This window comes from Limulus polyphemus, unplaced genomic scaffold, assembly GCF_000517525.1.
Source record: "Limulus polyphemus unplaced genomic scaffold, Limulus_polyphemus-2.1.2 Scaffold3349, whole genome shotgun sequence".
Lineage (NCBI taxonomy): Eukaryota > Metazoa > Arthropoda > Merostomata > Xiphosura > Limulidae > Limulus > Limulus polyphemus.
This window is the reverse complement of record NW_013668959.1, coordinates 99,932-125,185: the sequence shown is the minus strand read 5'-3', so window position 1 is coordinate 125,185 and position 25,254 is coordinate 99,932. Positions and strand designations below refer to the sequence as shown.

Here is a 25,254-nt window from a genome sequence, read left to right as displayed (position 1 = left end):
ATGGTGATGCATTAAGAATCTTAAACACATCAATCAGATTCTATCTAACTCTTCTTTTTTTCAAGCCTAAACCAGAGGTAATTTAAAATGAAGACACTCTAATCCAAGAAGTAGAAAATTCTCTATGTCGACAGTAATATTATTATTGTGGAAAGGCTTGGTGGAGGCCATAAAAACGTGACCTATAAATGTTAAAGTAGCCTGTGTCTTGTTCCCATTAGTTGATTGAGAAACTGTTCGCGCTGTGGCGCTGTTAATTAATCGTAAACTAGTCATTTGCTGTCTTGACCTTTTTAAAAGAAGCAGACATTAGAGGTTCAGCTGATAAAAATCTGAGAGTTTGATAGGATGGAGGTGTAGTTTTATAGACCAATCATGGATTAAAAGGAAAACTTGTGATACTACTAGGTTTGAGGACACTGATACATTTTTGTTTAGAAAATTAAGTAGGTCAAAATACTAGTTACTTTTGTGAGAATTTATCATTAGCTGGTTAATGTGTGTTAGGCTGTTTCACTTCTATTTCTAACATTATCAAATTTCAGTACGTTACAACTTGTTTATCGAATACTCATTCGGAATAGAACAAGAAACGTAGGACTGAGATTTTTGAGACTTTCAAGATTTTGTGTTTACTGTAGGTATGGATTCTTTTTAAAAACGCCACCATATTTTTAATCATACTTATACTATAAATTATACTTATTTTTATAAGTTATAGTTATAGTGTAGACAGATTAGATCATAATTATGATATTGATAATGTCATTACCCAAGCATTTGCCAAACTTCAGAGTTTGACTGAATGAAATTCAGTATGTATCATTTTCACTTTTAAGTTAAATTCTTAGGCCCATATACTTAAAAAAAGTGAAAATGGTAAGTCATCCTGAATGAAACAAATTTTTTTGTGTTATGAATACTTGTCATCAAAGCTGTGCTTTTAAAAAAATTCTTTTTACCGAATAATCTTGTTAATGGAATTATTTATTACTTAGAATTTTGGGAATATAAATATTATTAGTATTATTATAGGCCTAATTATTGAGGTATGCCAAGCTAACATCAGTTATGTAATTGTAAATGTGCAAGTTTGGGAGTAAAGCTAGAAAATATATTTTATTATTGTTAAATTAGCACACACACTGAAACTGTTAAAACTTATCCTTGAGAACTATAATTCACAAGATTATTATTTAATGGCAGGCAGCAAAGGAGTCATGGATCGTAATAAAAGTCATTTTAGGAATCCATTTGAGCGACCAACCATGGTGTCATCAGGTGCTGCACTTTCAGCAACCTCTATTCTTCCTTCTCAAAAAACTCTGAAAGGAATCTTTGCAGGTTAGTGATCAGTTATCTTAAAATTAAACATTCATTGAATTTGACTTTTTTGTTTTCTTTCTTGTATCCAGAATAAATGATTAATTTGTAATGGTTTTGGTCCATTATCATAGATTTAGGAAAATAAAACATTCAAAAATTGGCTGTGTTTAAATAATACATAAATTTTTAAACATTATTATATTATTGAAGTGTCCCCAAAATGTGCAAGGGATATATTATTTCAACTCAAATGTTCTTCAAAAGGTATTACTTCTATTTAGTGATACTATATCTTACTTATTCTAAGAAAAATTTATATAGTGTTTTCTATCAGAATCTTAATCATTGCTTTACACCTTTATTGTCCCCTGGTGGGACAATGGTAAGTCTACAGATTTACAATGCTAAAATCAGGGGTTTGATTCCCCTTGGTGGACAAAGCAGATAGTCAGATATGGCTTTGCTATAAAAAAACAAAACACATACACTATTGTTACTACTACTAATGGATTGTTTCGGGTGCCTCTGCATCTTATTCTTTATTATATTCAATAAAGTTTGCAGATGATATTAAACACTTTGAAACTTCTAATTTTAGCTGTATTGAGGATGTTGGAGTACTACAGAATTACTTGGATCAGTTGGTTATTTGACAAATATTTGGAAATTACTTTTAATTATAGTAAGTGTAAGATCTTTCTGATTATTATTTGAATCACTTGTTTAATATAGATAGGAACCTACTCAACAGGGTTTTGAAGGATCTGGGTATTGTGAAGAAGTTGTTAAAACCACTGAGGCAGTGCTTTGTCACTAGTAGTAGGAAAGCTAATACATAATATTTAAGGACAACAAGGAGCTTACTGATATATCTAGGCTGACCTATTCACATACAAGAAATATAAATAAACTCAGAACTGGCTCTTATCATTCATATATTTATCAAGCCTTCCTTAAATTTATGCATCCACCATATCTGAAGGCAAGCCATTTCAAAGGCTTATTACCTTCTTGGAAAAAATAACTGTCTTAGCTGAAGATGACTGATGAAATTTTTGTGTCCCATAGACCTGTCATTCACACCATTAAGTACAAAAAGATGATGCACTGACACTATCAGTTTGTTTAACAATCTTAAGTACCTCAATGAGATTCCTTCAAACTCTTCTTTTTTCAAGAGAAAATGATTTCAGAGATCTTAAATGTCTTCACTCGAATGGCAACCTTTCCATATCATGTATCATCATAGTAGCCCTCCTCTGAACACTTTCCAACAATTCATTGTCCTTCTTATTGTAATTAACCCAAGACTAAACACAACACTCCAAATAATTGATCTATATGATGAAATTAGAACTTGGCTAGACATGTATTTAATATTTATGTAGATACGATCAAAACTCGTGTGCCCTACCACTAGCAACGGCATACTATTTAGATGGCTTAAGTGATTGGTCAGTCAGAACACCAAGATCCTTATCTACCATAACACTGTTATGTTAGTGTTAAGGTTATTCCCATCAAAATTTTACATGTAATTCAAACTATGATTACCCTCATGCATTACTTTGCATTTATGATAATTAAAAGCCATGTGCCATTTATTTTGCCAACTTACCATATAAGTTAAGTCTTTTTATAAAGTAGTGGCATCGTCCTTACAACTAGCAACACCAAAGACCTCAATATCATTAGGACATTTAAGTAATTTATTGGCCATTTCTTCATCAATGTCATTGATGTGAATCAAAGAAAGCAAAAGTTGTAACAATGATTCCTGAGGCACTCCACTTGTGACATTAATATGGGAAAACTTGGGCATGGCTTTAGTTAAGGCAGTGCTACTTTTCAAGCAGTAGGCATATAGAGTAGTTTGCTTTCAGGTGTGGTAGAAATCGAGTTCAAGCAGAGACTGGACGAGTGTTTTTGAGATGAAGATTGTATACAAGAAAAACTTTATATAGCTTAGAGTAGGGTGGTAGTAGAAAATAGGATAGCCTAGATGGGCTAAGTGGCGTTATCATGTCCCTTGGATATAAAATAAAACTTTCCCAAATAAAACAAAAAAACAAGTATCTTGACTTTAAAGTCTTAATGTCTATTATCAAGATAACATTTCCATATTTTATTTACCAAAGAAACCTTTTATAGAAAGCCTTCAAACTTCTAACAAGTTCAAACATTAACAATGAAAATTCAATCCTCCATTGTTCTATTCTCCAAAAAGGTTGATATCTCTAAGCATCTAATTGTTATTTAAATAACTTTAAATCTCCTTTAATTATAGTGGGACAACATCAGTAAATTTCATAATTTAAAAGATAACATGACTTTAGTTGTTAATGAGCCTGTTATATCATTCGAAAAGTAGCTCACGGCTGAAAAACATCATGATGATCTTCAAACTTTTTTTTTCACTGTGCCTACCAGAGATATTATTTTAACCAATAGATAGTAAGTTAAATACTTTAGTGTTATTAATATGTGGAAATATGTAAAGGTGGACAGTTAGTTGAATTTGATAATCAGTTAATTGTTGGGCTCCTTAATAAGTTGTTCTCACATGAGACTTGGATAGTTGGAATAATTAAAAAAAAATAATGATAATTGTGAAAAATAATTTTGATTAATTGATTATTTTCATGGGTTGTGACAGAAATCAATTAAGTTAAACAACCTTAAATTAATAAAAAATGAGAAATCTTAATGGCAATATTTCAATTACTTTGGTTGTTAGTATAATTGGAAATACTAATTTCAATTACCTGATTGCTTTTATGGCATAAAATGATTTAATCTTGATTTCTCTTGATCAATTATTTTATGTTACACTGTTTGATGTAATCAATTATGTCAATCGATTGAGGGAATCATCCAGTTGTAGAAGCAAGCTTTCTGTTGGAAAATTGAACATTTTAAAATGAGATAGTGTCAAGATATAAAAGACTGTTTAGTGTAGATATTATTGACTAACTTATTTTGTGAGTGAATATTTTGTGATTGTTTAGTTTTGTTCATAACAAGAGAGTTAGAAGCAATTATTTTAAAGTAGATGTTATAACAAGTTTAGTTATATAATTTAGTAAGAGTAGTACGTTGTGCTTATAACTCATTGATGTCGAGGTTATAGAATGTTGCATGAAATTTATTGATGTTGAGGATATAGTGAGCAGACGATTAAGTAATAAACATATAGATAGCATGAGATGAGCAGAAAACAGCAGATAGGCAGAGCAAAGTGACAAGAAGGAGTTTGGCCAATAAAAAGTTAATCATCGTGGAGAGTTGAAGGTCTAACGATTAACATAGGCCTAACAGTTGATACGTAATAGTGTGAGACTAATGGTGTTGAAAGAGATAAGAAGAATAGTTTATTTTGTCAAAGAGAGTTCTAAAGTAATTGAACTAGCCTCAGTAGACTTTGACAAATAGGCAGACGATTCTCGGAAATACAAAGAGAGAAAATGGAGCAGTTGATTGTAGAAGTATAGGATACAACCGTGGTAACTCAACAAAGTGTAAGTGAACTATGCTCGGATAGTTTGGCAATAGTAATAGAGAAAAATAGTTTGGGTTGTCAACTGAAATTCTAAAGCAGTTGAATAGGCCTAAGTGGACTTTTTGAAAAGAAGAGAACTATATAGTGTTTATATTGCCAACAAGTTACAGACACCTACTGTAGAAGAATCATAAGCCCAACAATGCACACACATACTTACTTTAATATACAAACTAAAAAGTAAGTAGCCCTTGAGAGAGAGTAACTATTGGAACAAACCAGGCAGTGGTTTTGAAAGTTTACTGTTGGTCATATCTTGCATGTATTTTATAGAAATATGAGGTGAGAGAGAGAGAGAGAAGTCTTTATTTTTGTCACTTTTTATCACATGCTAACATTTTTTTTTAAAAAGTTGAATAACATGGGATTTCTTCCCTCTGAGAGGTAAGAATTTTATGTACAACTTCATTTTTCAATACTAATATTTTCATGACTTAATTCATATGTATATTTTGGCAGTATTCATTATTCTAACTGCAAGCTAAAGTTGTTTAGTGAAACATTTTAAATCAGGACAATATCTAGGAATTTGGAATGGTCCTTCCTCCAAAAAACAATTTGTGCTGCGGAAAGAACATTGACACTGAACATCCAAGTGGGAGAAGAGAATAAATAATTAGCCTTAGCTCATCTTTGCTTCCATTCATACCATTACCAAACATTCCACAGTTGTGAAGCTTTCTATTTGCAAAGTTCACAAAAGACATGTAGCATTACTTCTAAAATAAGTACAAAACATGCCAATAAGTGGAAGAAAACAAGCAACTCTTGAAGGCTGTGTGACCATGATGAAACTGCAGATTCTACTAATTGGGGTAACTTTTAAGAGTTTATGAAACTGAGAACAAATGATAACCTCTTAATCAAACATTTTTTGGAAAAGTTTGAAAAATCATTTGGGAATGTTCAAGGTAAGTATCAAAATTAGCTGATATCAATAATGAAATACCATAAAATGTAGGTTTGTTCTTATAACTGCTGCTGAAACAGCATGTAAAGCAACATGCAATTGTATTCAGATATGAGGATAGTGATTTCTGCAATTTGGGAATTATTTTTAGGTTTCTACAACAAAAGCACATAATTAATAATAAATTTTGCTTCCAAAAAAGTATCATCTTTGGATCTTGATATTTGGAAACTAAGAGCTCGGTGTTAATGATAGTGCCTCAAATATGAAAGGGCTTACAGTGGAGGTGTCATTCATGTTTTAAAAGAAAATTATTTGGCCATATATATATACTGTAATATGTATGTCCTGAATCTGTATATTGTGGGTTTATGTCCTAGCAATTAAAATAAGGTGGGCAGTATTTCTTTGTCACACACCTTTATAGAAAAATCAGCTAAACACTTTACATTTTTTTTGAAGCTTTACTGAAGGTTGATTTTTATTGAAAAGCTAGATCTTAAAATCACTCAATGACACTAGATGGAGTTGATGTTTTGAAGTGATAAAAAACCTTCCTAATAATTAAGAAGTTATTGTTGCTTTAGTTGACATTTTTGTGAATTATTCTTAACTGGGCAATCAAACAAAGACACTGTTTATTAAATTTTATTGTGCCCTCTAATGTTGTGTGGTGTAACCTAGTGCAAAATGCTTTCTCTAGCTTTGCAGTCATCACATGTCAACTATAATTCTAAAAATGGCTTTTGCTACGATTTAACAGTAATTTTTCTGAGAATAGAAGAGTTTTCCTTGCAGTTATGGAGATACACAAGTAATGTCTGCACTCAGAATAGCTACCAAAATGCTCATGTTTGTCAAGACAAAGATTTGATGGAGGTCTGGTAAATACAATAGAAACTGTTCACTATTTTCACCCGACTGAAAATCAGTTTGCAGTTTTGGATAAAACTGAAAATAAAGTAAAATATAAGTTTAATGTTGCTGTGAAGATTTTTGTGCACACCACAAGCTTTCAACGAAGGTCCAACCCCTACAAGTGTTAATTTGCACTGCACCAGCCTATGAGGTAATGATTATTAGACTATAGCTCTCCACCAATAGGAGGATGACACATCCTCCAAGTTCAGTGAGCATTAGTATTTGAACAAAGGCTCATTCTTTCCTCAGCACTGCTTGCCTTCAGATGTGTTCAAAATTGTCAATTTATCTTTAGAATTACTGGATTTTTTTTCATTGCTTTTGTTCTTTAACTTTCACTTAAACCTTATTGTCTAACTCTTCTTGTCTGTACTCAAGTACTTTTACTGTAAAATAAAATAAAAAATTTCAAGAATGGTTTTGACAATGAATTTTCAGATCTTCATTTCTATTACTTCCCAATGTCAAAATAAAGAGCCCAATCCTGCTGTTCCAGTGGTGACTGAAGGCACTCTGAGGGGTCAGTGATGTTAATTGTATTATGCACCACTCATTTGGTTCTGTTCTCCCTTTATCTTGAATCCAAGTTTCTGAAACTCATTTTTCTGTTGTTTCAGCTGAGCCTGCTGCATATTTTGCTGATTGGGACCAACTTTTATAACTTCCTGCCCTAGCTTCTGTTTCTTCTCTTCCTGATGAGGAACAGGTGATCTCACCTTTGTCCTTTGTTTACTCAGGTATATGACATTCTTTCTCTTTTTCTATTTGTTTTTAGCGAGTTTTGAGCTACTATACTACATAAGTTTCCTCCTTCTGACTATCTTCTCTTTCCTTCCTCTCTTGTGATTCTTGTTCGTGCTTATATGTTTGCACTGACCCTTAGTAGCCTCGTCCTCTTCAACTTCTTGAAACTTTTACTATGGTATATGATCTACTTTCCTTGAGCTTCAGATCCTTGAGTCTCTTCTTCCAGCATGGGGATATTTCCCCTTTCTCTTACTTTATCTCTAACTTGTCCTCAGATTGCTTGTTTTCATCTTGCTCTTGCTCGGCTCCCTCATTATTTTTTCACGCTTCAGCTTTTTGTCAGAGTTTGTACATTGTGACTACAACAGTTTTGCTGGCGACATATGTTCCTACCCACGCACCACTTTGACCTCGATAATGTCTTCTAAAGTGTCCCATTTACCTTAGTTTCTTTGTTTCTGGGGTTTGCTTGGGTGGGATGCTTTATTTTTGAGTGTTTGCCTCCCTCAGTCTTATCTCAGGGACCTTGGTTTGATACTTTTCTTTAAAGTTACTTGGAGGTGTTCCTTTCACTTTGGAAACTCAAATAGATGCTGCTCTTCAGAAGTATTCTCAGATTACTTTTGTTTCCTAATTTTCTCTATTCAGGGGTTCTACAGCCAACAGGGTTTTATGTCCTTGGAATTCTTTTTGAGTTCCTCTCTCCTATTTCTCATGCTCTTGCTTCTTTTCTTTGCCTCCCCTTTAAGAGGGCTGACAATCATGGCTTTAGAATCTGTTCCTCGGCATTGGCCCAGTGGGAGCTCAGCTCTCCTTCTTTGTGCAACTGAAGATTTCTTTCACAGATGACCTTTCTCTTTGCACTAAACCTCTTTCTCCTCTGGTTATCTTTTCAACTTTTCAGATCCTGTGTGCCTTTGTTACCTAGAGGAGGCTGTGTCTTTTCTCTCCCACTACTGAGGTTTTACTTTTGTCTTTTTTGCCATTCTCAAGAAGAGAGGAGATTGGGGACCTGTCATAGATCTTTCACCCTTGAACCAATTTCTTGTCAACCTTTGATTTAAATATGGATGATTTTTCAGGCTGATGTGGGTGTTCTTTCCTGGGCTGTAGATAATGGTTAATGTTTTGTATGATTTTCTCCTTATTTTGGTTTTATATTCCAGTTGTTTCTCTGGTTCTTGAACAATGATCAGAGTTTTTTTCATTTCCAGGTCTATTCCTTTAAGATTGCAGTAGCCCCATATGTTTTCAATTGGGTTATGAGAGGATTTGTACAGAGGATACCTTCCTTATTTGTCTATTTCCACTACTAGGTGGATGACTGACTCCTTGCTCCATCCAAAGAAGCATCTACAGCTGCAAATTTCCTTCTCCATTAGGAGGCATCTTGTTTGGGTTGAATGATCCGACACATTATCTGATTCATTTGAAAATCTTTTTATTTTACCCGTGTTGTGTGGAAGGTTCATTTCAAGGCATGAACAGTATAGTTACCGAAGCTCTAGGCGTGTTAATTTTCTCATGCTGAAGATGGAATTCGAATAAATTTATAATCAGTGGTAATAAATGATTTTTCGGTATTACCAAGTTTTTACTGTTTCCTATAAAACATTTATTTCCTCTTAATACATCATTTTAATCTGCAAAGAACTCGTATAGTGTCATCACATGTTTTGTTCTCAAATTGCAAGCATTCTACTGTCTTTGTTTTTCTGGGATCATAGTTAATTTTTTTTCACTAAATTATAAGTTACCTATCACACACTGTGACATGAATCTTTATTAATTTTATCACACAAAACCTAAGGACAGTTAAAATTAACCAAAAATTAATTTAGTTAGTTTCAGTAGAATGGTCTTGTGAAATGTTGTATGTAGAAACCCATGGAATGGCTTGTCAGAGGTGTTGTACTACTTGTGTATATGATACATTTTTATTTACAACAATTTTGAATTAAAAATTAACAAAATCTTAAATTGTTGTAACTGAATATATCTATCATATTAAATGAAGGGTAGTTGAGACTATCTTTGAAAAATAAAATAACCAAACAAAATGCTTAAAATAAGAAGAATAGTTTGATGTGAGAATAACAGATTAATGTTCAACAAATTCCACTAACTGCTTAACTCTACTCTAGACTTACTTTAGTTTTATGTAGGGTTAATATTTTGGTCACAGTAAATGCTTGTTCCTAAGTTTTGTCTGATTTTTTTTTCTCCACTTGTGAATTATATTTGTATTGATAAAATGAAAGCTTATTTTTTATCATTTGGTATATGAAGAAATTCAAGAAATTTGTACTTATTTTATCAACATTACTATTTTGTAAAAATTCATTTTGCTTGTATTTAAGTCTCATACTTGAGATAATACAGTATGTTATTTCTACTTCTATGTATTAAATTCTTAATAATAGAGGCACTGGTAACTAGAAAGGACAAATTTCTTCAGTGGGCAAGGGAAATTTGTCTTAAAGTCAGAAAGCATGAGAATAAACCAGTTGGTCTGTAAATGTGAAAATCATGAAATTTGTGTGTGTGTGTGTATTAATTTGATGTATAAAAGTTCATAGGTTCAAAACAAAATTGTATCTATAACAAAGAATAAAGTAGTTTTTTTTCATGTTTTATGTTGACCATCATATACATGTATTATTTGATTGCTTGCAATTATAACTAAATGCATGTTGCCAAAGTATACATGTACAGTGCCTTGCAAAAGTATTCACCCCATACCAGTAATTTCACATTTTGATGAAATACAAATAATGTAAACAATTTTTCTTAATGCACTTGTTTTTATTCAAAACTCTAATGATCAAATGTAACACTGTTATGTGTGAAGGAGGTTGAATGTCAGAAAAACCTCCAAAGAAAATATATAAATTGAAATTTTCTGATTTACAAAAGTATTCAGTCCCCTAAGTCAATACTTGGTGGAAGCATCTTTGGCAGCAAATACTGTTGTCAATCTTTTTGGATAGGTCTCTACCAGCTTTGTACAGTGGGTTGGTGTAATTTTTGCTCATTCTTCCTGGCAAAATTGCTCTGATTCTGAGAGGTTCATTGCAGATTGTTGATGGACTACAATCTTCAAGTCTCACCATAAATTTTCTATTGGATTCAAGTCAGGACATTGACTGGGCCACTCCAGGACATTCACTTTCTTCTTTTGAAACCACTCCAGTGTGACTTTGGCCTTGTGCTTGGGTCCTTCTTAAATGTAACTTTTCGACCCCATTTTAGATTCTTGTCTGATCGAGCAGGTTTTCCTCTAGGATTTGCCTGTACTTTGCACCATCCATCTTCCCCTCAATCCTGACAAGCTTCCCAGTCCCAGCTGATGAGAAACATCCCCATATCATGGTGCTGCTACCACCATGCTTGACATTGGGATGGTGATGTGTTGGGCTTGTGCCAGACTTAACGTTTGGAATTTAGATCAGAAAGCTCAATTTTTGTCTTGGCTGACCATAAAACCTTCTGCCACATGTCTGCAGTATCATTTACATGCTTTGTCGCAGACTCCATGTGAGATTTTAGATGGTTCTGTTTCAGTAATGGCTTCTTTCTTGCCACTCAGGCCAGCTTTGTGTAGGGACCGGGATATTGTCAATATATGAACACTGACTCCCATCTCAGACATGGAACTTTGCAAATCTTTCAAAGTCACTGTTGTCTTCACTGGCATCCATAACCATTTTTCTGTTTACCCTGCTGCTTAGTTTGGAAGGGCAGCCTGATCTGGGTGACTAGATGTTATGAAGCAAATTCCGCTTCTTAATGGTGTACTTCACCATACTCGGAGATAATCAGCAACTTTGAAATCTTCTTTTAACCTTCTCCTGATCTGTGCTTCTCTACCACTTTATCCCTGACTTGTTTGGAAAGCTCTTTGGTCTTCATGGTTGGTTTGTCATATCATTTACTCTGAAGTCAAGTTAAATCACTTTGATTACATGCAGACAGAGACCATTACATTAATTTTGTGACCTTTCATATTAATCTTTTGCACCTGAACATATTTAGGGTTGCCATAGCAAAGGAGCTGAATTCTTAGGCAGTTGAGAATATTCTAATTTTCTTTAAAAATCTAACTTGCATAATATCAACATTCTTTTAGCTTTCTCAGGTTGGAGTAGATTGTGTAGATACTAAATACAAAGTCCCATTTGAAAGTTTCATGACTGCAAACTTGGATGGCAACAAAATGTGGAAGCTTTGCAGGGGTTTTTAAAATGCACATACAAGTTTTAGCTGACCTGTACGTGCACATCTAATGCTTGTTGACAATAGAAAGAAGTAATGAATGTAACATTAGTAAAAATTACAGATCCAAAGCTGCATTTGCACTAATTTGTTTTGTTAACAATATTAAATGGCTCTCGGTTATTGATTTGGATTTGACTAAGCCCTTGCCTGATGATAGCCTGTTCTTTCCCTTCTAGAATCTCTTATTTACCTAGGGTTGAAATACAACATAGTCTTTGCATAAAGGTGTAAGAACTTTGTTGCCTTCCATTTGACAACATTGGTGACATAACACTGTAGATTATGACTTCTTTTAGATGCCATTGGCATTACTGAGTATTGGTTAAGTTAGGATTATGAAAATAAGAGGGAAGAAAGATAAATCTGTGTCAGATATTAACTTAATGCATGTAAGAGTTACAGTATGAACAAGATGAGCAGTTTTTGTGAAGTGTGTTTGAATTGATAAAAGATGGTTTTGCATATTTTCTGTAAGCATCATGTTGCCAGTGGTGATACATATTTATATAGAATATTATTTGTTCTGTTAATAGTATCAGTCTCATTTTGCTTGATGATGTTTTATTTAGAAAAAAAAATTCTGGGAAAATTAGTTTCCTTCCTTTGACTGGAGGTTTTCTTAAAATTCTGGGGATTACTTCCTTATTTGACATGTCATAAAAGCCTTTTAGAGAAGAAGCTACTGCACAATGTACATGTAATAAGAAGACTTGCTTTTAGAGTGATGATGATTTGGTAAATGTTGCACAAGAGCTCATCTAGCATTTTTTAGTTTGCATTTACCCACAGTGACTGTTGCTACCCATGTGATTGGCATTCTCATTACAGCATAAGTGTGGCCATAGCATCTAAATATTGCCTGAATGACCACTGAAGGATACTGCTGTTGATGACCTTATGTATAGTTCAGTAATACAGTAACATCCACCCCAACCAGAGTAGATATTATATACTCAAGAATAACAAAGACAGTTAGAACAAAATCAACTTAATGGCTTTCTCAACTGCGTATTACATGAATCCTGCACATATACAGAACAAAGAATAAGTTCAGAATAAGTGCTATAATATTACAATAATATAGAAAAGCATGGTTTATTAACTACTGCGTAGCCAAACTAATTGAAAATGATTATAATGTATTCCTTTTATAATTTTGCATTATAATCAAAAGCCCATTCATAAGTTGACAAATTGAATGGTAAGGTTATTGTAAATAATAAATGTAAATCTTTCAAAATGATTGACCTTGCTGGTGGGAGAGATTAAGAAAACCCTTGTTAATGCTCAGAAAAGACCTTATAATGAATATATTTTGATGTAATTTATAAATCTTTGGATCTCCCATTTTACCAGCATTCACCATATCTCTGTAAACCCAAGTTTAGTTGTTAATAATGTCTCAATTATTTTAGTTGTCTTATTTGATTTATAATATGCCTTACTTTATTGTATATAATTTGAAGGCTAAAATAATTTTGATGAAATTAAATTATTTATTAAGCTGTGGTATCAATGTTACAATTGATATGTATTTATCTGTGAGAAAAGGCTTAAAATTTTCATTTGATTGTAGTTTTTGGATTTATATTTTTGATGTTGAATGATGATATATTTTTAAATCTTAGGTTTGTTTACAAAGTAATTTTGTAGTATTTGTTTTTGTTTATAATTAATTATTTTTAACAAAGATGAAATTTGATTTTTATCTGTAGGTGGAATTACTGGAGGCATAGAAATTTGTATCACTTTTCCAACTGAATATGTAAAAACACAGCTTCAGCTTGATGAGAAGTCAGCTAAACCTCGTTACACAGGTATATTGGATGTAATTCGCAAAACTGTTAAGTACCATGGCATCTTAGGACTCTACCGAGGTCTTAGTGTTCTCATCTATGGTTCTGTACCTAAATCTGCTGTTAGGTGAGATTTCTAAGCAAAATATTAAATCAGTTAACGTGTATTGTATGTACTTGAAAAGCACATTCATTGTAACAGAACTCGACTGAAATTTCATTGTATGTATTCAGTTGAAAAGAATGGTTAAAACTATAACTCTTATGAATCATAGATGTATTTCATTGGTATGCATGTTTCAGAACATGTGGGTGCTCTGTAAATATATTTAACGATCATACAAGTTGTTGATGAATATCTGCTGTACTATATAAGATATGTAATTCTTCTCCCACTTCAAAAAATGTTCATATACATATATAGCATGCTTCATCAAGGCTTAATATTCCATGATGTGAGAACACACTTCAGTGCAAGTTGAAAGCATATGAGGTGCCTGACCCCTACAAGCATCTGTGCTTGCAATGATAATAAGTAAAAATAGAACCTCAGGTGTATTTTATTGACATTGGCATTTTCTTTATTGTCATACTCCAATACCTAAAATAACTAAAACTAGTTTTAGCTGGTATACAATTAGTAATTCTATTTTCATACATGTTCATGCTTGTTAGAACTGGTCAGCCAAATCTGGTACATGCTGATGAACTCTGTCTATCTCAGTTGGATGTAGTTTGTAGCTGGTGGACCAGCCTTTTGCATCTGGAGCTGTTTTGTGGCTTTTACACTATCCTTTCACAGTTGGCGCTGGTTTGTAATTTGTAGACCAGCCTGTCTCAGCTGGTGCTAGTTTGTAACTAGTGGACCCAGCTCTAGTTTATGCATTTTGATTTCTTGGGACATCTTTTCTTATTCTTAAACCAACTCGCTTCCATACACAGATAGCTATTTTACTTGAAGTTGCACATATCTGAGAGACTTGCATGGCATCAGGCTTGTGAAAACTCTCACCTAAATTCACATGAATTTGTACTAGTACATGATGATGTATCGTGCAACAAGTTCCTCCATCATTAGGAGTGTGATACACCTCTTTGGGCAAATCCTACTTCTACACTTGCATGCAAAAAATCTCATTATTTTCTTTGGCAAGGTCGTGTTGAGGCACGTTTGTATTTGTTGAGACTTGTCAAAGAACTTTGTTCTCAACTTACTTTGATTGTGTTTAAGCATAATCATTATGAATTCACAGTTCATTGTGACTTTTTCTTCAATTGATGAGGGTGAAAATATCACCCATACTAATCAAATTGCCAATGATTCTGGACATTCTTTATCTGTGGAAGACGTGATAGCCATTGTTCAGTGTGTGGTGGTGTCCATGATATTGCCAGAACCCTCTACTTCTCTCCCAACCATACATTTGCTTTCTGAATAAGAACTCCAGCCTTCTTTGGGTTTTCAGAACCTAATTATCCAGATATATATACAATTTTTATTCTATTCCTCAACCTATGTCCTCTTACATAACCCTTTTCCTCTTGATTTCTTTGTTTTCCTCCTCCCATGAAATTTCCATTCATGCCAAATCTTTTCAGTCAACTTCATTCATATAACCTCATGTCTCATCCCCCCTCTCCCATCAGATTTATTCCTATCTCCTTGTGTATAGTCACTGTCCTTTTCCTTTACACCCAACACTTGGAGTATCTTTTTGCCAATTTTGGGGGGCAGGTAGATTCTTTGTTGGCTGTCTCCCTGTCTGGTGCCCAATTTTCCCAACTTCATGCTTTCCTTACAACCCTTTGTAGAGACCTCTTTTCACTATATGGCATAAGCGCTTCACTTTTCTCCTGATGAGTTTTCTGAAGATATCAGAGTGCTCCTCTTCTTTTCCATTGCCCATTCCACTTCCTTTGCTACTTCTCTTCTCACTTGATTCTTTCATTGCTTCAAGGGATACCTTTCTTTTGCAAGTCTGTTTACCATCCTCCTTTGTTTGCCCACTTTTTCAGACAAGAAGTTTTTGGTGAGGCTCCTGATTCTCTAAAATTACAGGTTGAAGTCGCCTGCCATCAATCTTCCCTTTCCTCCTTAGTTTTATGTTTGTCTTAATCTCACTCTTCCACACCTGTCCCTTGCATGAACACCCTCCTCCTTTCTGTTCTGTCCTAGTATCCTGACTTTCCATCTTCTCCTATCCTTCTTTCATTCAATGTCTCACCTGCTAACCTTACCACTGGTGACCATTTGGTTAGATTGGGACCTGTGGAAGCTCATTTGTTACAACTTACAAATCTATGGACACATTTTGCTGCCAGCAGACGGGTCATTCAAGTCCTTATCCACAGTCTCTCTCTTCTCTTCTCCACCTCCTGTTCTCTCCCAACCCATTGCCTTTTACCACCCTTCAGATCCAGCCTACCTTCAACATCTGAAAGGAGTGGTTTTGGACCTGATCGAGAAACAAGTTCATGATTTCTTTCCAATTTACTACTGTCACCTCTTCTTCATTGTCTTCCAAAGACTGCGGATTGGCATCCAATTATTGAGCCTCAATTTCAGATAGATAATTATTTCTCTTTTCGCTGATCTTTCCAACCTGGCCTATGTATGGCCAAAGTAGGTGTGTCAGACATCTTTCTCCATGTTGTGATAACTCTGGCTTTACTGCATTTCCTCAGATTCATCCATAGGGACTGTGTTTGCCAGTTCCATGTCTTTCCACTTGGAATAGTGTCAGCCCCTTATGTATTCAATCATACTGTGATTGGCCTTCGCTCATTATCACTATGGTCTGGGTCTACAATTCAACTACTAGGTGGATGACTGGTTTCTCCTTTCCCACTCCCAAGAGGAATTCTCAGATCATACTCTCCTCCTCCTTCATGGAGCCACTCAATTAGGGTGGTTTTTCAAAATATTCAAATCCTTTCTTACCTGACCCAATACCTCATTCTCCTAGGGATTTTTTTCAACTTTTTTTTTTTCTATCTAAGCCATGCTCAACGATTACCTCTCTGTTTACACCAATGTCTGTACCTCTCCTTCTGTGTGGGAGGTTCTATCTGTTTGGGGGATTATGGTTTCTCTGGGGTTTCTTATTCCATTTCATTCATTTCTGGCTTTTTATGCTGTCAGTCAGGATTGGTTTCATCTTTTTCTCTATGCTTATCTTCCTCTCTGCCATCTCCCTTAGGTTCTTGCTCTGGTTTGGGACTCTATTGGTGGCTTCTTACTGACCTGCTCAACCTTGGTTTTCACAACTACATCTCTCAACCAAGCTTCTCCTTCCATTTCCTACCATTCTGTCCTTTCTGGTACAACCACACGCACGCACGCGCACATATCATTATTCCATCACAAAGTGACATCCCTTCATCTTCACGTGTGGGATTTGTCCAGTCCATCACCTGCCAAGCCAGACTTTCTAAATGTGTAGCCTTCCTTCTCTCCTATTCCTGTTGATCTTTCACCTTTTCTGTGTACCAATAGAAATGATGAACTTATTGATTGCTGTTGGTCTTTCCTTCAACACTTCCCACCTGGCTGACCTACCTTACAACACCTCATCTCTTTCTTCACTGTGTACAGAGGTATTTGTTTCAAAGTTAACATTCTTCTTACCTAAAAATGTATTTTTGATAGATACTCTCCTCCCCTTCCCAATGCACCTTTCTTTATTGCCTTGTCAAAGAATGAGGATTCTAATGGGTTAATGTAGAGGGAATATTTGACCAAGGAGGTATGTCGCACTCCTATTTGTAGAGGATTTTGCTGCATGATACATCATCTCGTAGTAGTGCAAATTTATGTAAATTTAGATGGGAGTTTTCACAAGGGTGATGGCAAGCAAGTCTTTCAGGCAGACATGTTTGACTTTAAGAGGAAAATAGCTATCTGTATATGGAGATGAATATTTATCTCAAATACATTTTCAGGTAAAGAAAATGTTAACTTTCAACTGTGCTAAGACTGATATATATTGATTTTGTTTTTTTATGGTACTTTTAAAAATGGCAAACATTTAAAAGAAGTAACTGAAGAACTGTTTTATTGAATTACTTTATTTTACTATATGTTTTACAAATCTGTCCAGTACTAGTAAATTTGTTAATCAAGTATTTCACTAGAAATGTGAAAATAGAAGGTAAAGAAAATTTCCATTTTTTGTGTGTGCATAATTGAAAGATTAATAAAAAAAACACTATTTCAGGTTTGAATTTTTTGCAACTAAGTATTTGTACAACTGGTAATCATGACTATTAACAGTTATGAAAAAAAAATTAAAGTATGGGGTACAGTACAAAATAATATGACGAAGTAATTATTTATGGTTTTTAGTATATTCTGATAATACTTTTAATATACATAATTAACAAATATTGATGGGTTTTCTACTACCTCTTATATTGTCATCTAATAAATGTTTTTATTGTTTGAATTAAGTATTAATAATTAAGGAATTTTAAGCATACAGTGGATTTGCAAACAAAAGTAATTATCATTCAAATATACTTGTACTAAAGAATTGTAAAACTGATCAATCACTATCTGGGCTGTCTTCCTGTTCTGTTTCATTAGAAGAATATATCTTTCTAATTCATCATTTTATGGATTTTTGTTATTTTCTTCATAATGTAATACCAAGATTTATGCTTAATTATATCTTCAAAAAGCTCTTTATACATAAATCAGCTTTTGTTATGACCTACATTGTTAAAAAAAATATTCTGGAGCATATTGAATTTGAGAAATGTAAAATTCCAATTGTACAAGAAGTGACAGGAACATTATATATATTGAGTAGCAAATATGAAAATGCCTAATTTTCAAGACGTCTGAGTACATATCTTAAAAAGTTTTGATAGTACTGCATAGAATTAAGTCTGAAAAATAAAATATACTTTATAAATTACTTACTTTAAAACTACTATTTGTGTATTTTTACTGCCTTCATGGTTCTCATTCTGTCTAGAATACATTTAGTATACCATAAGTTTATTGGATAAATATATATAAACAAACGGCAAATTTACATATTTAGTACATTACAAGTGATTTGAAATAAGTAAATGATAATGCAGACTGTATGATTAAAAAAAAAAGCTTGTAGCCCAGTCTGGTATATGAAAAAATTGATGGAACATTAATTCATTGCTAGTATTCTAAGAACTCTTTTGTATTTCCTTCAACCCATTATTTGAAATTAGGTGTTTCAGAATGAATATCAATATAATTTGCCTTTTACAGCATTATACTTATATAAAGCTAGTTGTAGGACAATCTTTCCCTTCCAGACTTCTGTCTTCGAATTTCTGTCATCCTCAGTCAGATGTCATCCAGATGTTTCACAAGAAGATAGACATGATATCATCTATAAGCTTTTAGTTACCACACTCCACTTATGGATCAGTTTATGTGGAGAAAGTAAATGTGTATTATACAGAGTAGCAAGTGTTTATCAAGATTATGTTTGTATGTATGCTACCCTAATCCACATAATACTCTCTATTGCTCCAATAATATATGTCAAGCATTATAGTTCCTTAGTACCAGACATAAAAATGCAGTACTCATTTGTCATAAGAGCTGTATGGAGACCAGTATGTAAATATAGTTTATTAGTATACCACAAAAATAAAGTAGTTTAATTACATTTTGAATGTAACTCTAAAAAGTTGTAATGTGCACTTTGACCTGCCCGTAGAGAGAAGGTTAATGTAATTACCATACTGTGTAATGTTTTTAACTTGCACACCTTCGTAGTATTTACATTAGCATATCTTCTACCAAAAGAACTGCTAACATTTTACAATAATAATTATAATTAACAGTAATATTAATTGTGAGTAATGGATAAACTACAAAATCTTCTATGACCACTCTCACCTAGGTATCAGTTGGGTACCCTCTTTGATATCATATTTTTGTCCATTAACCCAAGAACATATGATGAGGTTGGGTCTGCTTAGCAAAATTACCAAGTATTTGAGAAAAGGTTTAATGTACTACATGTCTATCAATTTTGACCAATTTAATTATTACTATTTTACTGTTTTGTATACAGACACAAAATAAAGTATAATAAACAACACAGATGATATAAGACAAAGTTTAAGAAAGAAAAAAACACTAGATTTGATGGCAATAGAATCTAGGAAAATTTTAATTTGACTAAACATTTAAGGCCTGAACCCTTCTTCAGAAGTCATTTTTTAAAGTTGTATATACAGAACAAATTCAAATATCACCAAAAAGGTAACAATAGGAGAAGGTGTGCAACATGGTTCAAAGTGTGATGTAACAATACTGGCGAACCAATTGTTGTAAAGAAATGTCGTAAGTGAAAGAGAAGCAGAACGAAAAGATCTAAAAAATATAAAGCTGATATATGAGGGGAAGTAGTGTGAAAAGTTGGAAGATCTCAAAAGTAAAGTTACAGAAAAGAAAATTTCTCATTTAAACCAAGTGGAGAAATTGTACCTAGAGTATTAATAAGATGTCATTCTTCGCGTTCACATAAATAACAGTCTGTTGGTATAGATCTTAGAACATTGAGTCTGAGATGTGAGTATTTGTCATCTGAAATACATCTTGAGACCAGTAAGTCAAGATTACGATTTAATATGTGTTGTCTGTGTTTGCAAAATATGTCACTGATTTTGTGACCAGTTTCACCAATGTATAGCAAGTTACAAAGGTCAGAAACAATGCAGTATAGAATGGATTCTGATAAACAGGTAAAAGTATTTCCAACATAAAAATGATTTATGGGAAATGTCACTGAAATTTGATTGTCATTGTGTTGGCAAGTTGCACTCTGTGGTCAGTTGTAGGGGAAAGAACCAGGAGGAGTGTTTGGATAAGTACTGTTAGTCAGGTTAACATGAACAAGGGTATCCTGAAGGCATTGATTGTGATTTAAAGCAATAAGAGGTTGTTCAGGGTAAATACCCTTAGTGTCAGTATTAATTTCAAGAATGTGAAAGTTGTCCCTGATAATTTTGGTGATTTGAAGGGACACATTTGGGTGATAAGGAATAGTTAAAGTAAACTTATTATGTTCCATCTTTTGTGACAATGTCTCAAGAGTATTCTTATGAGGTTTATGACTAGCTTTAAAGAAATCCTTTTGTAAGGTTCATTTAGAATAGCTTTGAAAAGGAAAATAAGTCTATCATTTCTCTAGAGTTTGAGATGAAATCATCATCCTCACTATAAATGCAAAAACTGAAAGGGGTTGAATGTAAAGTGGTAAGGGATGGGATGAACCAAAAGATAAGTACAAATGAGAGTCTGTATTCTTATAATGAATGGTAGTAGCCAGTTTGTAATTTTCAGTGATGATTTCTGTGTCAAGAAATGACAGGTGGCTAGTAGAAATGTGCCAGCTGAAGTTTAATGAAGGGTTAAAAGGCTGGAAGAGAATTAATAAGGATCTAAGGTTTTATCTTGTGACCAATGAATATGTCAAAAAATGTTGATGAACTTGGTGTACAAATTGAGAATTTTCTTTTGGAAACTGGGAAAAAAAAACTGATTTACCATATAGCTGACATTGCATATGAAGGTCCCATCCTGGTTCCCATAGCAGTACCACATAATTGTTTATAAATGGTGTCATTAAATGTAAACTTTCTAGGAAAAATACCCAGGAACAACCTTCACATTCTTCAAACTGACATGAAATGACATGAGTGAAAGAGAAGAAGAACGAAAAGATGTAAAAAATATAAAGCTGATATATGAGGGGAAGTAGTGTGAAAAGTTGGAAAATGTTAAAAGTTATAAAAAAAAAAGAACATTTCATGTTTAAACCAAATGGAGATATTATTGCTAAAATATTAGACACAATCAGTGCCTTCAGGATACCCTTGTTCATGCTAACTTTACTAATTATACTCATCCTGACATTCCTCCTGGTTCTTTCCCCTGTGGCTGACCATGTTGTGTAACTTGTCAACACATCGACAGTTTAATTTCAGTGACATTTACCCAAAATGGTTTTTACATTAGAAATACTTTTACTGGATTATCAGAATCTGTTATTTACTGTATTGTTTGTGACTTTTGTAATATGCTGTACATTGGTGAGACTGGTCATAAAATCTGTGACAGATTTTGCAAACACAGAAGACATATTAAATTGTAATCTTGACTTGCCAATCTCAAGACACTTTCAAGATGACAAACACATCTTGTATTGTTATTCTAGCATCTATACCAAGAGACTGTTACTTATGTGAATGCAAAGAATAATGCTGTATTCATATTTTAGGCATAATATCTCCATTTGGTTTAAACATGAAATGTTCTTTTTTTTTTTATAACTTTTAACATTTTCCAACTTTTCACACTACTTCCCCTCATATATCAGCTTTATATTTTTTAGATCTTTTCATTCTGCTTCTCTTTCACTTATGTCATTTCTTTACAACAATTGATACACCACTATTGTTACATCACGTTTTGAACCATGTTTCGCACATTCTCCTATTGCTACTTTTTCTTTTAGTGATATTTGAATGTACTCGGTATATATGACTTTAACAAACATCACCTGAAGAATGGTTTAGGCCCAAAATATTGTGTCAAAAAGTTGTCCTAGATTTTATTTCTATTGTATCTAGTGTTTTTGTTTTTTTTTACCAGATATTTTGTGCTTGTCTAAATTCTCATATTGGTAACCTTGTTGACCCTTATAAACAATGTGAATACTTTGCATGTTAAAGTTGGTTATGCAGATAAAATTACTTTCATTGTGCAATTTCGTATTAAATTATTATTATTAATAATTTATTATAAATATTCTAATTAATTTCTAGTTATTTTTAAAATACAATAATTAACTTTGTGCAATTACATACAATGTTGTTGATACTAGGCTGAACTTGTAATTGTTTGCCATGGTGCTATGGTGTTGAGCAACTATTCACGCTCTCGGTCCCAACATCTTCATATTAACAAAACAATCCTCTTTCACTTATATTGAGAACTTGGTGTAAAAAAATATATTAAGTAGTATTAGTTACTGCTGACCAGTTGTCTCTCTATAGTTTGTGGTTAAATATAAGTGATGATGACATGCTACTGGGAATGTGTACTGACATATGTTGTGTGAAAGGACTCCATAATTGGAGAGAGGAGAACCCATGCTTTGGCCAGTGCTATACACTCCTCTAACATGTAAACTCAACCAAAGATTCCATGGACTAATAAATAATATCTTTAATGAAGAAAAGTACATTTTAAAAACTAAATCTAGATTTATTTCAAAATTGTACTTGCTTTGGAACAGTGAAGTTTTTGGAACTACGAATTAATACTATTCAGCTTACCTGAAAACTTTCTGAAAATTTTGTTTTGCAAAGAAATACTTAGTTCCCCATATTTCTTTATTTTAGATTCTAACACTACTGCTTGGTTTGTAATGGACAAGAGCCTGTTTTTGTTTTTTACACCTTGATCTGTTCTTGTAATTTTCTTATTAATTTTTTTATTTCTAAATCCATACACATTCTTTGAGTGGGAACCTCTTCATCAAAATTGTCAATGAAATGTTGAGCACATTTTCTTTTTCGACTAGGAAAACATTGCATACTTTTTTACAACAGCTTGTAATTAAAGATCTGCAAACTTTTTGGTATTTTCCTTCAACATTTGAGGTAAATGTTTAGATTTGTTTTCAACTGTACAAATAACTTCTTTGCACTTCGAAAAAAAAAATTTTGGATAGCTGACTATACATTTGTATTAGTATAATGGATGTGTGTGTGTGTATTTATTATTATTGTAATAGTCCTCAATTTTATATTCATTGAAATATTTTAAATCTTTGCATATAAATATAGCTTAAATCAATTAACTTTTTTCAATCATTAATTTCAAATAAGAAAACAGACTACAGTTCTTACTAAATGCCCGTATAGTTAATTTTGTCAGTTCCAATTATATGAACAAAATATATTAAAAGACAGCTTTTAACAAAAATAGTTAATTTTGTGAGTTCCAATTATATGAACAAAATATATTAAAAGACAGCTTTTAACAAAAATAGTTAATTTTGTGAGTTCCAATTATATGAAAAAAAAATTAAAACACTGCTTTTAACAAAAATATTCATCACAAGTGTAGTACAGAGTTTATGAATGTTAAAACTATTTTGGTGCTCAATAATGCCATTACAGGTAATGTTGCCACATCTGGTCATGCCATATTTATTTGCATCTTGACAGTAGCCTTGCAGCATAGTTTCTTTTGCAAATGGCTCCATGGTTGTCGTACCCAAAAGTACACCACTCTTCCTTACATGCTTTATATAAATCATTTAGTGCATGGTTATGATGGTTTCCAACCACCAACTTCAACTTTTTAATTAAACAAAGCTATAGCATTGCCTTTGACAACTTGACTGGTATATTTTTATATGGAATAGCATGAATACCCATTTCCAAAACACACATACCTCCGCTGACACTATTAGCTATTTCTCGATCTTCATCTTTGCCATCTAACATTGTGTTTGCTTGCTCCAGTCTCTATATACCCCATTCGACTGCCCTCGGCAATATCTAATTTGCAAAACTTTACACCGGCCCTCACACACTCTGTATGCAGGTACTGTATATAAGCACTGTATGCAGACAATAAAATCACTCGACAAAGTGCGAGCATTCAGACTAACGTTTGTGATTTACATTTTCAGGAATTCTTTGTTTTGCTATCTAGAGATATATTTCATTGAATTTGTTTTTTCCTACAAATATATTATGTGAAAAAAAAGAAGAAATTTGATATAAATTCCCGTGTAACAGTTTCAATCATGGAGACTACTCAACCTTCGTCTATTCCCCCCTTTGTTATCTAGTGATACTCAGCAATCGGGGGAAGCCACTCTCTGTGGAAGCTGTGATTCGGGGTGAGATCGAGTCCTTCATTCAGCCCGACGGTATTTCTTTGGTAGGTGCTGATTTGTATTCTTATTTTGAAATGGGATATTCTGGAGAGAATTTAGACTTCCTGTTTCCTACTTCTTCTTTCAATAGAGCTTTCTCTCCTGAGGACTCATCTGATCAGCCACCTTCTGCCCCTTTTTGTGCAGTTAGTTAGATGTGTTTGGAGATGCAGCTAGTTGCTTTTGAGTCTACCCCTGCTTTGTTGTCTGATCGTTCTCAAGGGGATTACTTAGTTTTTCCTCCTTCTCCTGATATTACTGTGCATGCAGGGAGGTTTGCAACACAATAATGTGAGGGTGTTGCTATACCCCCCTGGTATGAGCCTGTTATCTCTTTTAACAGGTCTCAATTTTTGCAGATTCATTTGACTCTTACTATTGTTTTAAGATACTTCTCTTCCCTTCAGCTTTTGTCTGAAGCATATCACCAATCACCTCAACAATTTGAGGACGAACTGCACCATTAATTGATCACTATTATGACACGTTTGTCCTCTTCAGGACTTGCCTTGGTGTTGTGGTTGGACTTTTGCTGGGACTTGTTGAGTCGTGATCCATTTTTGGAAGGTATTCACTTACCTTCTTCTTCCCCTTGAGATGTACGGGAAGCGCCTTTTCTTCCAATTTATTTATTTGCTGGAATTCCAAGATCTTTAGAAGCCAGTGTTGATACAGCACGTTTGCACTTTTCTTTATCATCTTTGGCTGCTCGACCCTATTCTACTTCCACTTGTACTTCTGCTTGTTCACTCCCCCCCC

At 33.5% G+C, this 25,254-nt stretch overlaps 1 protein-coding gene across 4 annotated transcripts in view; it reads left to right on the top strand.

Annotated features, from left to right (window-relative positions):
* The first annotated feature begins 268 nt into the window (after nt 1–268).
* The window catches only part of LOC106469193 (tricarboxylate transport protein, mitochondrial-like), a 52,666-nt gene continuing 27,680 nt past the window's right edge, over nt 269–25,254 (top strand). Inside the window, exons 1-3 of one of the 4 annotated variants that reach the window (XM_013929658.2) lie at nt 269–641; nt 1,207–1,344; nt 13,457–13,664. In XM_013929658.2, coding sequence (XP_013785112.1) covers nt 1,221–1,344; nt 13,457–13,664 — 332 coding nt within the window. In that variant the 5' untranslated portion in view covers nt 269–641; nt 1,207–1,220. The remainder of the gene's footprint in view (nt 642–1,206; nt 1,345–13,456; nt 13,665–25,254) is intronic. The other 3 variants (XM_022397632.1, XM_013929660.2, XM_013929659.2) reach the window with 3 other exon arrangements.